The 16,092-nt window shown below is 43.3% G+C and overlaps 1 protein-coding gene across 3 annotated transcripts in view; it reads right to left on the bottom strand.

Annotated features, from left to right (window-relative positions):
- Nucleotides 1-2,123: 2,123 nt before the first annotated feature.
- LRRC34 (leucine rich repeat containing 34) overlaps nucleotides 2,124-16,092 on the bottom strand; it is a 21,328-nt gene continuing 7,359 nt past the window's right edge. Inside the window, exons 4-11 of one of the 3 annotated variants that reach the window (XM_083177806.1) lie at nucleotides 14,284-14,348; nucleotides 14,104-14,187; nucleotides 8,682-8,810; nucleotides 6,814-6,909; nucleotides 6,566-6,720; nucleotides 4,644-4,799; nucleotides 4,297-4,423; nucleotides 2,124-2,410 (exon numbers count right to left, since the gene is read on the bottom strand). In XM_083177806.1, the coding sequence (XP_083033932.1) occupies nucleotides 2,216-2,410; nucleotides 4,297-4,423; nucleotides 4,644-4,799; nucleotides 6,566-6,720; nucleotides 6,814-6,909; nucleotides 8,682-8,810; nucleotides 14,104-14,187; nucleotides 14,284-14,348 (1,007 nt within the window). In that variant the 3' untranslated portion in view covers nucleotides 2,124-2,215. The remainder of the gene's footprint in view (nucleotides 2,411-4,296; nucleotides 4,424-4,643; nucleotides 4,800-6,565; nucleotides 6,721-6,813; nucleotides 6,910-8,681; nucleotides 8,811-14,103; nucleotides 14,188-14,283; nucleotides 14,349-16,092) is intronic. The other 2 variants (XM_083177808.1, XM_083177807.1) reach the window with 2 other exon arrangements.

Raw genomic sequence — 16,092 nt, 5'->3', positions numbered from 1 at the left:
TGTTATTTTTTTCAGGCTTCTATTAACGATTTATAATTTTGCACAGTACCCTGGCAACCAATGTTCCCTCTAATTTTACGAAGGCTGTGTGCGGCTAAAGATTTTGGCTGTGCAACTTTGGAATGAAATTTAAATTTTTTTGTGCGTCACTTATATATAACTGGAAAATGACGTTCAGCATTTGTGTTAACTTTACTTCAAAATTAAATTAAACATTTAAACATTCAAAATACAGCACACAATGTAGTTAATGGGTGAAACACACATTAATTGAGTCCACAACTGCAAAAAGGGACCACTGCTGCTTTGTGCGCTCAGTTGTAATGTCTGTGCGCACGCTCGTCAAAGTGTGTGCGCGCGCACGTGCGCACAGCTTAGAGGGAACACTGCTGGCAACCACAGTCACGTGGCTTAAGTTGTAGTGAGCCCTTAACAAGCTGGGTCATAATGCGACTGGCAGCCATACATGTATGCCCTTCAGAGAAATTTTGAAAATAAGATAATTTAAGGGAGGAAAGCCAAGAAAAATCAATGCATTTTTTCGAAGGTACTAAACTTGCTAATTAAAGAAAAGTTCTATATGCCTGGAGAAATGTGTAAAAAAATCTTTGGTGCAAAAAAAGCCAATGCTATTACTAATATAGTTAACCCCTGCAAGTGTGAATAGTATATTTTCACATGTGATGTTGCTATGGGCAACCAATCAGTCTACTTATTTATTTAGCACCCTCTAGAACAGGCATTCCCAACCACGGTCCTCAAGGCACACCAACTTCACATTTGATATTGCTATGGGCAACCAATCAGACAGGATCTGATTGGTTGCCCATAGCAATATCAAATGTGAAGTACAATACACATCTTAGTAAATTTCCACCATAGACTTTCAGTTACTCACTACTTAATTATGGCTTGTGGTTGCCAGTCATAAAATATGTGGTTAAACAGTAGCTAATCTTGTTACTCACTACTTAATTAAACCTAAAGATGACATTTAAACATAATTTATTTAATTAATATTTTTGTCTTAATTTCCCAATAAGAAACTTTTGGCCTGGGGGGGGGGGGGGGGGGGGGGGGGGGGCATGCATATGATTCTGATACTATAGGGCAGGCATGTCCAATGTTGGCCCTCCAGATGTTTTGAAACTACACATCCCAGCATGCTTTGCAATAGTTTTAGCATTCTCTAATAGCAAAAATGACTGGCCGTTCTCTGATTGGCTGGCTGAGAGCTCAGCCAATCAGAGAACGGCTAGTCATTTGACAGGAATTTTAAAATCTAATACCCGCCACTGCGCGTCCCGTCCCGCAGCGCTGCTGTGCTGATATCTATGATCATCACCGCCAGGCCAGGTTAGCACTCAGGAACCCGCTGCCCGCCCCACTGCTCCCCCGGTGTCTGCATGCATATGCCTGTCAGGTGGGCAGGCATATGCATACAGGGAGGTCGGACGTGATCGTATGTACTGACCTCCCTGATCCGGTCCGATGCACACGGGACCGCGCATCGGATCAGATATCACACACCTGCGATTTTGGGCTGATTTCACCCGATTATCGGCACAAAGTGCCGAAATCGGATGAACTCGTCCCAAAATCGCATAGTGTATTGGGGGCCTTAAAGGTCAACAGGGCTTATTTCGACACATGAAATAGTTCGATATGGCTAAGGATGCCCGGGTCCGAAGGTTGAAACAAGCATTAGCTCAACAATAGGAAGATCGACAGTCAAAAGGTTGATATGGGTTTTTCACTCTCAGTATCAGTGTACCACGTCCCCTCACATGGCTCACTGCACTGGCTATGCCTCGGGCACGGTGCCTCACTTTATATTCTCCCTCAACCTATTTCTTATCTGGGACCATATCCCACTTTTTGCTGACCACATCCCACTTTTTGCCGACCATATCCCACTTTTTGTCTGGCATACTGTGGCAAAAATCGTTAATGTGCTTTTCCAACAGCTCTTGCACCTGATACATAAGACCCTGTTTATAAAGTAATGTGTGGGATAACAACAAAAGTATGAGCAAATTGTGTTTCTGTATAATGCTGAGAACTCTGCTAAATCCATTAGATTAATTCACACCTGTGGAAATCACAGCATATAATCCACTATAGAAAGTGTTTAAAATATTTTAATACAGTATTCTGCATTTAATGCAAATATTTGGGGTTATGTGATATGTATAATGTGTGATAGGTTCTAATTTTAATAATCATTTGTTATTGTGAGGCTGGAATTGCATACAGGGTCATCTGCAAATCCTTCACTTGGAGTCCAGTAATAATGTTTTTTCAGTCCGTGAAAAAGCTCTGCAAGATAAATCCGTCCATCTGCAATATATGGCCGAACATCTGTTGAGGAGGAACTGAGACGACCAATGGAAAGTAGGTTTGAAAATGCCTGAAGTGGTACATAGAAATCTAGTTAGTATATCTGATTAGGTCACTCAGGGGTAGATGTATGAAGCGGTGATAAGGGAGGAGAAGTGATAAAGTGGCTGGTACTTTATCACTGGCCAATCAGCTCCTGGCTTTTAAGTTACAGGGTGGGTTTAAAAAGGGACAATTAGTAGCTGATTGGCCGATGATAAAGTACCAGGCACTTTATCATTTCTCTTTCATTATCCCTGCTTCATACATCTACCCCTTAATTAGGTGCACTTAATAAAAATATAGAATATCCAAGCATCTATAATTAGGGTAAAACAGGTAGAAAAAGGTACATGTATATCGCATTAGGGTAAATAAATAGAAAACATGGCATTTATAATTATAAACTCTATTTAGGGTAAAAGTTACAGGCATTTAGGGGGAAATTTACTAAGATCCAAGTTCTATTTTAGATGGGGTGTTGCTCTGGTCAACCAATCAGATACTATCTTACCTTCTAGAAGGTGCTAAATAAGTAGATTCTGATTGGTTGCCCATAGCAATAACCCATATACTATAGTACTCACATCTTAGTAAATTGCCCCTTAGAATGAAATAGGTAGAAAGGTCCAAACACCTAGAATTAGTATAGGGGTGACCTGACCAGCTACCAGCTGTCTTCTTTCTCTAAAGCTGGGTACACAATAGACCAGTGGTTCTCAGACTGTGAGTCTCTACACCAAAGTGGGTCACGGTCATCTCAGCATGGGGTCGTGACTCCATGTTGATGACTATCAGGCTGCTCTGATCTCTTAGCCAGTGATCAAAGTAGTCTGAAAAATCTGTTGAGTTGTTTGTTACTTCAGATTCCTTGAATCCTTAAGGTGCCCACACACTAGAATGATTTTTGGGCCGATTGGCCGATTTTCGATAAATCGGCCGATATTTACCGATAATCGGTCGAAAATCGGCCGATGCTCGCTCCCGTGGATCTTTTGCTAAATCTTCTGATCTTACGTGCTGCACAAAAGATCAGAAGATTTAACAAAAGATCCATAGGAACGCACACGGGATCTTAAGAAAAATCTTTGGTAAAGATGTGCACTTGCCTGAAATCTTTTGTCGAGATCGGACAAAAGATTTGAAGGCTAATTTATGCGCACATCTTATGATCGCAGATCTTTCTAGTGTGTGGGCACCTTTAGAGTTCTGCTGAGTCATTGGACAGCTCTGCCACCACTCCAAATCTGCCTTTCCTTTCTCCATCAGGATGACCTCACAGCTCCCTTATCTACATCAGATATCACCATGAAGCATACAGCTGGCCATTGTGTCCAAAAAAATTCACATTAGCAGTCACTTTACTTCTGATTTGTGCTCTGAAATGCTGTCATACATGTGCAGTCTGTGATAATTTGCTGGGGTCCCGTAATAATTTTATTGTCTCGGCCCCAGAGCAAATAGTTTAGGGGCCTCTTGCACTGTGTGGGGAAGAGAGTTCCGTAAAATCAGCCACAGACTGTAAGCTCGACCCCTCCCCCCGATGAGTTAAGGCAGATTCTAGGTACAGTTAATATCAGTCATCTTCAGATCATAGTAATAGAGAGGGGCAGTAAGGAATCAAGTACCTTTGGCGCTGGTCATGAAAGGCCTTGAAAGTCCCTAAAATAATGTGAATATGCTGTAACAACTCCCATTTTCACATTATATTAGTACAGATAAAAATTGGCCCCTTAGAGAGACTATAGAGGACAACAGCAGCTGAAGCATCGGAGGTAAATATGCTTTCATTTTCTATATTAACTCTTTCAACTATACCCAAAACATTGTTTCTTTTTGGAATAATTTATTTTTATACATTTATCATTTCACATTTTTTTAAATATACAATATTGTAAAGAGCAATAGTATACATACCGTGCAAGCATCTTCATCAAGTACATTTCCCCAAATGTAGATGTAGACTAGACCATTATTTGCATTAATTGCATCTGCCAGCACCTTGAGACCTTGTCCAGTGATATTGTTGCTCACAATTGCTAATCTAATGCAGGGAACAAAGGAGGTATACTGTTAAATAAAATTAAGGACAATCGAAAACATCAGGAATCTCAGTTCTGGAACATATATTATAAGTATTTTGTAAATATCTTATGATGAGAGAGTCAATGTCCATCTGTATGAAAATGAAAGACTGAGGACCTATATACAGTACTTCCATTGTATATTGTTGTACCATTGGGATTTAGGAGTGTAATACTAACGCTTTGAGGCTGCTGTTGTAGGAATGAATGGCTTCAGCAAGGTAGATTGCTCCTTCATCTTCCATTCTGTTTGATGTCAGGTCTAAGATCTCCAGTGTTGTGTTAGTCTTCAGAAGTTTGGCCAAACACTGAACACCATCAGATGTTATATTATTGCTGGAAGAGTAATACAGAAACATTATATATGTGGTGTGTGTGTGTGTATATAGCTAAAAGCAGGGAGACATGACTCCCGAGCAGCCGCTTGTTGATGCGGGTTCCTATGGCAATGATGCCGGCGGGTGAGAGCAATGACGTCATGCCTATGTGCCCCTGTGGATGGCGTGCAGCCTGGAGGAGTGGCGTGGGCGGTGGGGAGAGATGTTGGTGCCATGGATCCTTTTTAAATGGGAAGATGTGTATGTGTACTATATCCCCTTGAAAACGGGGTGTTAACCTCCGAAACGGCCCGTAGAGGTCTAGTAAAGAACCATGTCTGTTTGAAAAAGCTGCAGTGATGTGCTTGTTCCAGATCACCTGTGGGGAATTTAGGACCCTGTCATGTATGTATATTGGCAAAGGTACGCAGCGTTCTTGAACTGTTGGTGAGGAGTGCCGTTCCATTTGCGGATATATATATATATATATATATATCTATATCCGCAAATGGAACGGCACTCATATACATATATTATGTAGACAACAAATGTCAACACATGCCTGATGTTATACACATCTAGGGCAGCGGTAGCATCCTGGTTGTTTAACGCATACATTAGGGTTATTGGCAGACTCAAAATCTGTCACATCAGTATGTACAAGAATGTCCCTCAGATTGCGCCCCCTAGTGTAGCAAGCTAATGGCCTTACGTTCTTAAATACAGGTAAATCCTTGTCTGTAGCCAAAATTGGCCAAAGAGCCTTACTGGCAGTCGGTACTTCCGCACTGGAGGAGTCATATTTAGAAAGAAAGGGGAAAACTTCTTCAGACTTCCTAGGTACTGTTTGCAATAGGTCTGATCTTTTAAGTTTAAGGGCTCTCAATTTTAGCACATTCTAAGGACTTAAGGGTATAGCTCTCTGGTGAAACCTTGTAATAACCCTATTAAGTTCTTCAATTCTGGATTCATCACTAAAAATACGAACAACTCTGACCATTTGGGAATATAGCAACCCTTTCTCCAATGGGGGCGGATGGTGGCTACTCGCCAACAGTAGCATATTCCGATCTGTTGGCTTACAAAATAATGATGTACTGATTTTTCCGTCAGCTAGCGTTACAGACACATCCAAGAAATTAATAAATTGATTACTAGAGGTGTAAGTAAATTTGATCGGAGTATCTGCCACATTAATTTCACCCATCATAATTCCAAACAATTCTACACCGCCATTCCAGAACATGAAAAGGTCATCTATGTATCTGCAGAAAGCCCGGATGTGTTGGCCAAAACAATGTTGGAAAAAATATTTATTTTTCTCAAACTCAAACATAAATTCCCCCAGGGAATATCCTGCAAATATTATACAATAACTAGGACCCACAGAGTTGATGCATGTGTGTTTGGAGACCATTATTTGCTGTGAATTATTACAGATTTGGTACAGAATCTGGTTATTTTGGTGCACTTTAAAGCTTTTACTGTACATACCTGGGGTATTATTAAGTACATAAGAAGTAGGACGATAGTTTGGGCCACATAATTCAGATGCTCAGTACAAAGGTTCAAATTCCCAATGCTGTTTATAAGGAAATGAGTAGTAGTCTGTCACGTCTTAGCTGACTGCTAAACTAAACACTACTACAGTAGATGTAATAATGAGATTCTAAATTCATCCTTTATACCATTGCTATAGACTGAGGTAGCATTTTGAGACTGGGCACCAAAACCACATGTACATCTTTTTTTTTTTTTTTTGTATAATATTGAATGAAACATTACCAGCTTAGATCAAGATATTTCAGAGTGCCGTTCCCATATAAGCCTTCACATAAGCGCTCCACTCCAGAGTTTGTCATCTCATGTTTAGCTAGATGGATCTCCTTCAGAGTATCATTCGCCTTCAGCATCAGAGATATGTGAATGGTCGTGTCTTCCTTAATAGTAAAATATACAATAAAATCTCTGTTAAAATATAGTTGTTGTTTTTTCACAGTGTAACAATTTAAATACTTCCCTACAGTACATACCTGTAGTACATAGAATAAAGGGCGGTTTAGATTTATAGACTTTATCGAGTTGCTGTGTTTTAGAACCGTGGCAAATGCTATTAAACTTTGTATACCCTGTAAGAACACATGCATCAAAGGAATTAAAAACATTATTAAAAATAAAAAAGCCAGACTTTAAAGCAGTTATACATGCAAAAATAGGCATTTACCATATAATATGTTATCTATAGAAACTAGAACTAGAGCCAAAAATATCGATCTTAAATCTTATCTTTAATCTAATATATAAATAAATAAATAATTTCCAATTTTTTGATACCAATATCTTTGTTATGCAGAAACATGTGGAAACCATGAAACTTAAGGAACCTTTTTGTGGAGCATACCATGGTAGACATGGCTCTACAGCTGCCATACTTGGAGGTGTTCTATGAATGAATTATACTGACTGGGCCAGGGGCCTAACTAAGACCTTGTGGGTCCCATAGCAAAATCTGGAAGCCCACTCCCTTCGTTGTGACTGCTATGCCCCTTGGGGGGTTGGGGGGGGGGGGGTAGTTATAGGATTTCAGAGACAAATAGGGTGTGAGGGGGAGACAGAGAGAGAGGAGTGAGTAAAAGAGTAAGAGATGAGTGTTCACAGAGGGGGAGACACTCAAATCGCGGCACTGCCTGGAAGCAAGAGGGGTCTGCTATATCCTCCCACACTATGGCAGCCTGACACACAAATATACCAGGGGCACACTAACGTACACACATACACATTGTACAGGGGGCAGGGACACACTAACACACAACACATACAGTACATACATTGTGCAGGGAACGGGGGTGGGGTGCACTGAAAGTGACACACACATTGTATAGGATACATGGACCAGGAGTGCAGACATACTGTAACCAATCCCCCTTCCCTCCACCTTCAGGATGAAGAGTACCTGCTGCGTGTCCCCGGAGGAGCGGTGCTCTCATGAGTCACTGTGGGGATGGGAGCGCTGTATGGGATCTGGCCAGCAGCAGTATGGCAGATATCGCTGTGATGTTTTAGGCAGTGGCGCTGCATGCTTAGAAGAGCGCTCTATGGCCAGCACTGTGCAGGGCATGGGGGAGGGTTGTTAGGACACAGCCAGCGGCCGTTCTCACATTGGAAGTGGAGAAGAGGGAGATGCAGGAACCAGAAACGCCTCGGGCCCAGTGTTCCCTCTAAGCTGTGCGCACGTGAGCGCGCACACAACTCGATGAGCGTGCGCACAGACATTACAACAGAGCGCACAAAGCAGCAGTGGTCCCTTTTTGCAGTTGTGGACTCAATTAATGTGTGTTTCACCCATTAACTACATTGTGTGCTGTGTTTTGAATATTTAAATGTTTAATATCATTTTGAAGTAAAGTTAACACAAATGCTTAACGTCATTTTCCAGTTATATATAAGCGACGCACAAAAATGTAAATTTCCTTCCAAAGTTGCACAGCCAAAATCTTTTGCCGCACACAGCCTTCGTAAAATTAGAGGGAACATTGCTCGGGCCCCATAGCAGCTGCACCCCCTGCACCCTCGATAGTTTCGCCAGTGGACTGAGCTGAGGGTAAGGTCCAGCAACCCGAATTAAAAGAAGGGTTTTACCTGGGTCAGACCTGGGATGCTGGGCAGTGTGAACCCATTCACAATATAGGGAGGAAGCAGCATCGGCTCCAAGCGCTGCCTACTCCCCCACACCCGAGGACAAGCCGCCGGGTTGCTGTGGGGAGCTTCTCACAAATGGCGGAGCACTCCCAGGCAGGCCCTGGTTCCAATTCCTGGGTGCGACCCGGCCTTTGCAATGTGAAAGGGGTATTACAGATGATCCCAACCAAGGGATGAATGAAAGCCCATTTCCTGGACATACCAAGTCACAGTCTCCAAGGTCCAGTTGTTCAAGAGTGGAGTTAATTTGCAGCATAGCCGCAAAGGACATCCCACCCTTATTTCCAATTTTGTTGCCTGTCATCCTTAGGCTTCTAAGAGTGTCATTCCTCTGAAAGAAAACCAATGTCACATTAAACATGAAACAAAGCAATATCTATTTATTAAGCTTTTTTAAATATAATTTTTAGACTTTCATTTGCTTTTCTTTTGGTTTCTAAAAAGTCAGTGCAGTTACAGAAAGTCTTGAAAGACTCTTACATGTATAATCATTTCCCTGCCTCTCTATACCAGTAAGAAGCCAGTTACAGAGTTATTGGCTTACTTATATAACTGCTAGATAAGGGTTAATAAGTTTGCTATATGTTTAATCACAGGTGTTTTTGTGTGTTACATAACCTTCTAAGGGGTATATGTCTCTGTTTGTCACTCATGGATGCCAAGACACAGGGAGAGCCCCTGGCACTAGTGGGAGTGGTCACATGCCTGGATGTGCTCATGGCCTTTCAGGCATCCTGCAACAGCAGAACAGCACAGTTGGGGGGCTTGTGGGGCTTGTGTACTTTCCACACCCCATTCTTGTCATGTGTATGTTGGTATTACAGCTCCCCTTATATCGTTTGCGCTGTTGAAGCACATCAATTTAAATACTTTGACTGACTGTGTTTGGCACGTGATGTTATCACCATTTCATTGAACACTCGTTGCAGTTAATGACATCGCTATTGGGACATATGGACTTCCTAATCCCCAATGTTTAAGAAGGAAGGGTCATGGACAGTAAAATGGTCCAATGGTGTAACTAAGGTAAGGCAAATAAAAGTGTATAAAGTTTCTGACTGAAAACATTGCAAGATACTGAAAATATGTTAGTGTAGTACCCCTGGACTGCTGTGGAACTACAAGTGCCAGCCTGTCTCTGCATTGCCAGTTGCTGAGGCATGCAGCCCACAGCCTGATGCCCCTCTCTTGTTGACACCCAAAAAGTATAGTAAATCTTCCCAAGAGACTGCAGGGGTTAACTCCATTTTACTGTACTGTGAATAGCAGGAGTCTGCAATGAGCTGTGAAATGAGGAGGACTTTAGGACCCAGAAATGACTGCAGGGGAAGAACACATGTGAGCAGGCTGCTGGGACAGGAAGTAGAAAGGAGACTGCACTTGAAGTATGCTGTGAGAGCTAGGAGCTGAGGGAGCTCTAATGAGAGAGTCAGCAGTGTGCTGAGAAAGTGAGAGAACATGTTACAGCCATGAGCAGCAGTGTGCTGAGATACAGAGCAGATGTGTTACAGCTGGGAGCAGCAGTGTGCACAGTGATGCAGGACAGACCATGAGGAGCAGTGGTAGGCATCATACCAGCACAGATTGTGTGAAGTACAGAGAAGAGTGGGAGCAGCAGCTGCAGTGGAATCCCTGCTGTACAGATATCAGGAAGGGTTCAGCATTCGGGTGCCTTTTGACCCTGGACATTGTGAGTATGTGTTGCCCTGTACACTCACATTGAACACTACTCCAGACTTTCTATTATACATGGAACATTTGCCCTAAGGGTAACACTCCAAACAAGAAGAGAGGAGAAAGGAGCCTTATAATTATAGGTATCCTAGGGATGTGCTGATCCCTGTGACTTAGTGACATTTCAGCTACACCAAGTTAATGTAATAGGCCATGTGGGGAAAGAGAGTAACTGGTCCCCATCCCACATGTTAACAGGGCCTATGCAAAGGAGGACTCTAATTACAGTAGGCTGCTTGGCTGCAGTACAAGACCCAGGTAGCCCCATCTACAGGACAGTGTCTGTATTACAGTGCCTGGGAATAGTCCCATCTAGTGCATGGACATATAGCTCTCATTGCTTTTAGTCCTGTAAACCATTGGAGTACAGTTAATCCTTCCTTGTTGAGCTACAAGGACAGTTAATTTGCCTTCCACAGTATTACATGACAAGGATATTTTCACCATTACCTCGGCCAGAGTTCAAGAGTGAACTTCTGGCTACTTATCCGTAGGAAGGCCAGAGTTCACGAGTCACCCTCCGGCTACTTATCCGTAGGAAGGCCGGGTTGCCCCATAGGGACACCTCCCCCGGGAACTGTACATTGGTTCCTGTACACAGGCCGAATCCTAAACTCGGATCTTGGATAATAATGGGGTACCGGTACCAGTTAGACTCAAGTTAACGTAGGCCAAAGTACTGTTAGTATATTATGTATGGTATGTTGAGAATTTATTGTTTTTACTGATTATTCCAGTATCTTGTACCATTGACCTGGTGGGTACAGAGATTGGTTCACCAGAGGTCGTAATATTTCTTATTGTTATAAAGTGAAGAATAAAATCACTCCTGTTCAATTGCATCTGCGCTCTCAAGCCTGCTTTCGTTTATTGTCTACCAACCCCCTGGACGACTGAGCCCCTAAGCGTGGGTGTCACATTTGGCATCATACCGAACAGGATCGGACATGGAGGTGCATAAAGGCAACCCCACCGCATATGACAAGTCCATCAGTGAAATGTCTGTCATACTGGATGGACTCATCAAGATGACTGCAGAAATAAGGAAGACCCTAGCTAATGATAACATAAGACAGACTGTATCAAGAAACAGGGAATGGCATTCAGAACAAAGAGTGAACAACCAATCCAGATGGAATGTTACCCAGGAGATGGGAAGATGGGTGACTAACAAGTTTCATGCTCGAGGGAGGCCAATATGTTGGCGATGTAGACAAAGTGGTCGCATTGAGAGGAATTGTCAACAACTCTCAAGTAGACCGTCACAAGGAGAACCACCCTGGGAAGGACAACCCAGGAATGCAGGCCCGTCTGAAGTATTCCAGAGCCAAATGAGAGTGTCTGGGGTACAAAATGCTGTGCATAGTGAGCGAACCAACCCAAGAAGGATCTCCGGTCATGTCATGTGGTTCAGTGTACCACGTGGGTATGGGTTCATCAAGAGAACAGACAACAGACAACGCGTGTATGTACATTTTACAGCAATTCAGAGAACAAATCCAGGAAACTGGTTCCAGAGCCTGAGAAGTGGCGAAATGGTGGAATTTGAGTTAGCAAACGGGAGGAAAGGCATCAAGGCTGTACATGTGACCGGTCCGAATGGGGCTCCAGTGCAAGGCAACAGACAAGCCACAGAGGGCAGCCGGTATGGGCACTGTCCAAGTTTCAGAGAGCCTCCACGCTACTGCCAGCAAGATTACCATTACAGTAAAGGTAGAGAGGAACCCAGCAAAGTTTTGCCTGTTGAGGAAAGACCCCGGGGATTTAACAAAATGCAACCAAAGCTGCAGGATGTGGTCAGGCTGCAATTTCCCCCAGAACCAAGAGAAATGGAGGGCAGTAAAGTGGTAGAACGCACTGGTTCCAGCACAGCCAACCCCAGACCAACAGATGCTGGTGCGACTGACCAAGAAAGAGCCATTGAAGCTGTGGGGCAACTGGTTGTGGCAGAGAGATCTAGAGCCTTGGAATCCAACAGTAAAGAGTCAGATGTAGCAAAGTCTGAGTGTAAGGCCCCGGAAGAAACCCCTAGTGCAGCTAAGGAGAATGTGACCTGGCTCTTCCCAGAATTACATGGACCCGATGTTGAGTACCACACGATAAGCAAGGAGGAAGTCACCTTGTGGTTACAGCAGGCATCAAGAAGGCAAGGAAAAAGATCCAAAAGGAATTTCTAGCAGCTAGAAGCACAAGGAATGTCTTGCCCGCCAGTTACGAATATTGATTGTTCCCGTTGCAATTAGCTGTTGATGCGTGAGGACACGCACATGAAAAAGTGTGGGTGAATGTAGTACCCCTGGACTGCTGTGGAACTACAAGTGCCAGCCTGTCTCTGCATTGCCAGTTGCTGAGGCATGCAGCCCACAGCCTGATGCCCCTCTCTTGTTGACACCCAAAAAGTATAGTAAATCTTCCCAAGAGACTGCAGGGGTTAACTCCATTTTACTGTACTGTGAATAGCAGGAGTCTGCAATGAGCTGTGAAATGAGGAGGACTTTAGGACCCAGAAATGACTGCAGGGGAAGAACACATGTGAGCAGGCTGCTGGGACAGGAAGTAGAAAGGAGACTGCACTTGAAGTATGCTGTGAGAGCTAGGAGCTGGGGGAGCTCTAATGAGAGAGTCAGCAGTGTGCTGAGAAAGTGAGAGAACATGTTACAGCCATGAGCAGCAGTGTGCTGAGATACAGAGCAGATGTGTTACAGCTGGGAGCAGCAGTGTGCACAGTGATGCAGGACAGACCATGAGGAGCAGTGGTAGGCATCATACCAGCACAGATTGTGTGAAGTACAGAGAAGAGTGGGAGCAGCAGCTGCAGTGGAATCCCTGCTGTACAGATATCAGGAAGGGTTCAGCATTCGGGTGCCTTTTGACCCTGGACATTGTGAGTATGTGTTGCCCTGTACACTCACATTGAACACTACTCCAGACTTTCTATTATACATGGAACATTTGCCCTAAGGGTAACACTCCAAACAAGAAGAGAGGAGAAAGGAGCCTTATAATTATAGGTATCCTAGGGATGTGCAGATCCCTGTGACTTAGTGACATTTCAGCTACACCAAGTTAATGTAATAGGCCATGTGGGGAAAGAGAGTAACTGGTCCCCATCCCACATGTTAACAGGGCCTATGCAAAGGAGGACTCTAATTACAGTAGGCTGCTTGGCTGCAGTACAAGACCCAGGTAGCCCCATCTACAGGACAGTGTCTGTATTACAGTGCCTGGGAATAGTCCCATCTAGTGCATGGACATATAGCTCTCATTGCTTTTAGTCCTGTAAACCATTGGAGTACAGTTAATCCTTCCTTGTTGAGCTACAAGGACAGTTAATTTGCCTTCCACAGTATTACATGACAAGGATATTTTCACCATTACCTCGGCCAGAGTTCAAGAGTGACCTTCTGGCTACTTATCCGTAGGAAGGCCAGAGTTCACGAGTCACCCTCCGGCTACTTATCCGTAGGAAGGCCGGGTTGCCCCATAGGGACACCTCCCCCGGGAACTGTACATTGGTTCCTGTACACAGGCCGAATCCTAAACTCGGATCTTGGATAATAATGGGGTACCGGTACCAGTTAGACTCAAGTTAACGTAGGCCAAAGTACTGTTAGTATATTATGTATGGTATGTTGAGAATTTATTGTTTTTACTGATTATTCCAGTATCTTGTACCATTGACCTGGTGGGTACAGAGATTGGTTCACCAGAGGTCGTAATATTTCTTATTGTTATAAAGTGAAGAATAAAATCACTCCTGTTCAATTGCATCTGCGCTCTCAAGCCTGCTTTCGTTTATTGTCTACCAACCCCCTGGACGACTGAGCCCCTAAGCGTGGGTGTCACATTAGGATGTAGGAAACATCACACCCACTGTATCATTTACTTACATGTAAGGCTTTAGCAATGTCCGCAGCACCTTCTGTTCCAATGTCATTTCCCATAAGATTTAAATGATCAAGAGAAGAACCATCCTAACAACAACAAATAAATGTCCATTTTTCTTGCAATGGCAGTAACAAATTTCAATAAAAGCACATGAATTCTTTAATGTACTTTTTGCAACATACCTGAAGACATTTAGCAATGTGCGCTGCACCATTATCTGTCAATTTGTTGAACCGCAAATCAAGATCTAAAACAAAACATGTTTTATATACAGTTGCTTACGATCACAATATAATACATATATTTGCAATAATATACTACATTATACTGAAGGACAATACCACACAAAATAATTTCATACAGTGGACAATTGTTTTTAAGCCATTAACTCCTTTTGTCATCACTCGTGCGGAATGGGATCATTTGTCAGACTGCATTTAGGTCTACAAGCATTAGGTCTACACCATTAGGTCGACTTGCATTTAGGTCGACCTGACTGAAGGTCGACATGGGTTAGGTCGACAGAGTCAATATGTCGACATGGTCATTAGGTCGACATGTGTTAGGTCGACAGGTATAAGGTCGAATGGGTCATTAGGTCGACAGTGAAAAAGTCGACATGGTTTTTTTATTTTATTTATTTTTTCATTTTTTCGAGCGTCGACACAGTCAACATGGCACCACGTCCCCTCGCATGGCTCGCTGCGCTCGCCATGCTTCGGGAACGGTGCATCGCTACGCTCAGCACACTATTTTATTCTCCCACCACACCCTAGTGGGTGGTAGGGCATGAAATACCACCTGTCGGCACATGTCGACTCATAAAACAGTCAAATGACCCCATGTCGACCTTTTGCCTGTAGACCTTCCCCATGTCGACCTAATGACCCTGTCGACCTTATAAAAGTCAACCTAATGACCCTGTCGACCTAATGACCCTGTCGACCTAAGTCATGTCGACCTTCAGTCATGTCAACCTAAATGCATGTCTACCTAAATGCAGGTCGTCCTTAATGCAGGTCGACCTAGTGGTGTAGACCTAATGCTTGTAGACCTAAATGCTGTAGACAATATGACCGTATCCCACTCGTGCATGGTGCCTTCTTTGGACCTCTACCAAACTTAAAAGCTGCCACTAGGTGGCATACCTTTTATTTCCTACAAAAACCAAAAAGTAAAATAACATGGCTGAGAAACATTAACGAGCACGAGAGATTCAGGAATTTCTATAAAAAAACGTTCTACGCAAAGATAATAGAGCAGGTAAAATCTTAAACTCAAGGAAAGTACAGTTTCAGGCATAATACGGTAGAGAAGTTACTCAAACACTCAATTTAGTTATTTCACAGTTGCATACCTCCCAATATGCATGTTGTGTGACTTGGGATGTCCACAGGGTGATGTGGGCTTCAGGAAAAGGGGGTGTGGCTTTGTGATTATGACAATATTGCGAGCCACGCCTCCAGTTTTCATCATTAGGCAGACATACTCAGTGCTCTGGGAGGTGCTGACATGCCCTGCCCGCCTTGCCCCCATGAATAGACGCTATGGGCAGATACATTTTGAAGACAAGAATTGTCACTATGAACTTTTGATCTTCAAAATATAATTCATATATTAAAAAATACCGTCTGGTTCCTGGCTGAGGGAGAACAGGGGAGGACCTGCACATTTTCATCTGAGGGACCATTGAACATAGGAAAGGCTATTGAGAAGGTGGTAGCGAATTACCGTAATTGGAAATTTGCCTGACAACTCATGATATATACCATTACAATGAGGATTCCGGAGAAGACATAGCAGTGAAACAGCCCTGGAGTATGTGCTAAATAATCTGATGGCAAGAGACTGGTAATCTTAATCCTTCTGGATCTCTCTGCAGCATTCAATACTGTGGACCATGGGCTTCTGATCAAGCGCCTGAAACATTTCTGTCAACTGGATGGCACAGGTCTAAGCTAGTTCATATAATTTCTCACTGGCAGGTCACA

This window comes from Crinia signifera, chromosome 3 (assembly GCF_055691185.1).
Source record: "Crinia signifera chromosome 3, ASM5569118v1, whole genome shotgun sequence".
NCBI lineage: Eukaryota > Metazoa > Chordata > Amphibia > Anura > Myobatrachidae > Crinia > Crinia signifera.
The sequence above is the reverse complement of the archived record's forward strand: the minus strand, read 5'-3'. Positions and strand labels throughout refer to the sequence as shown.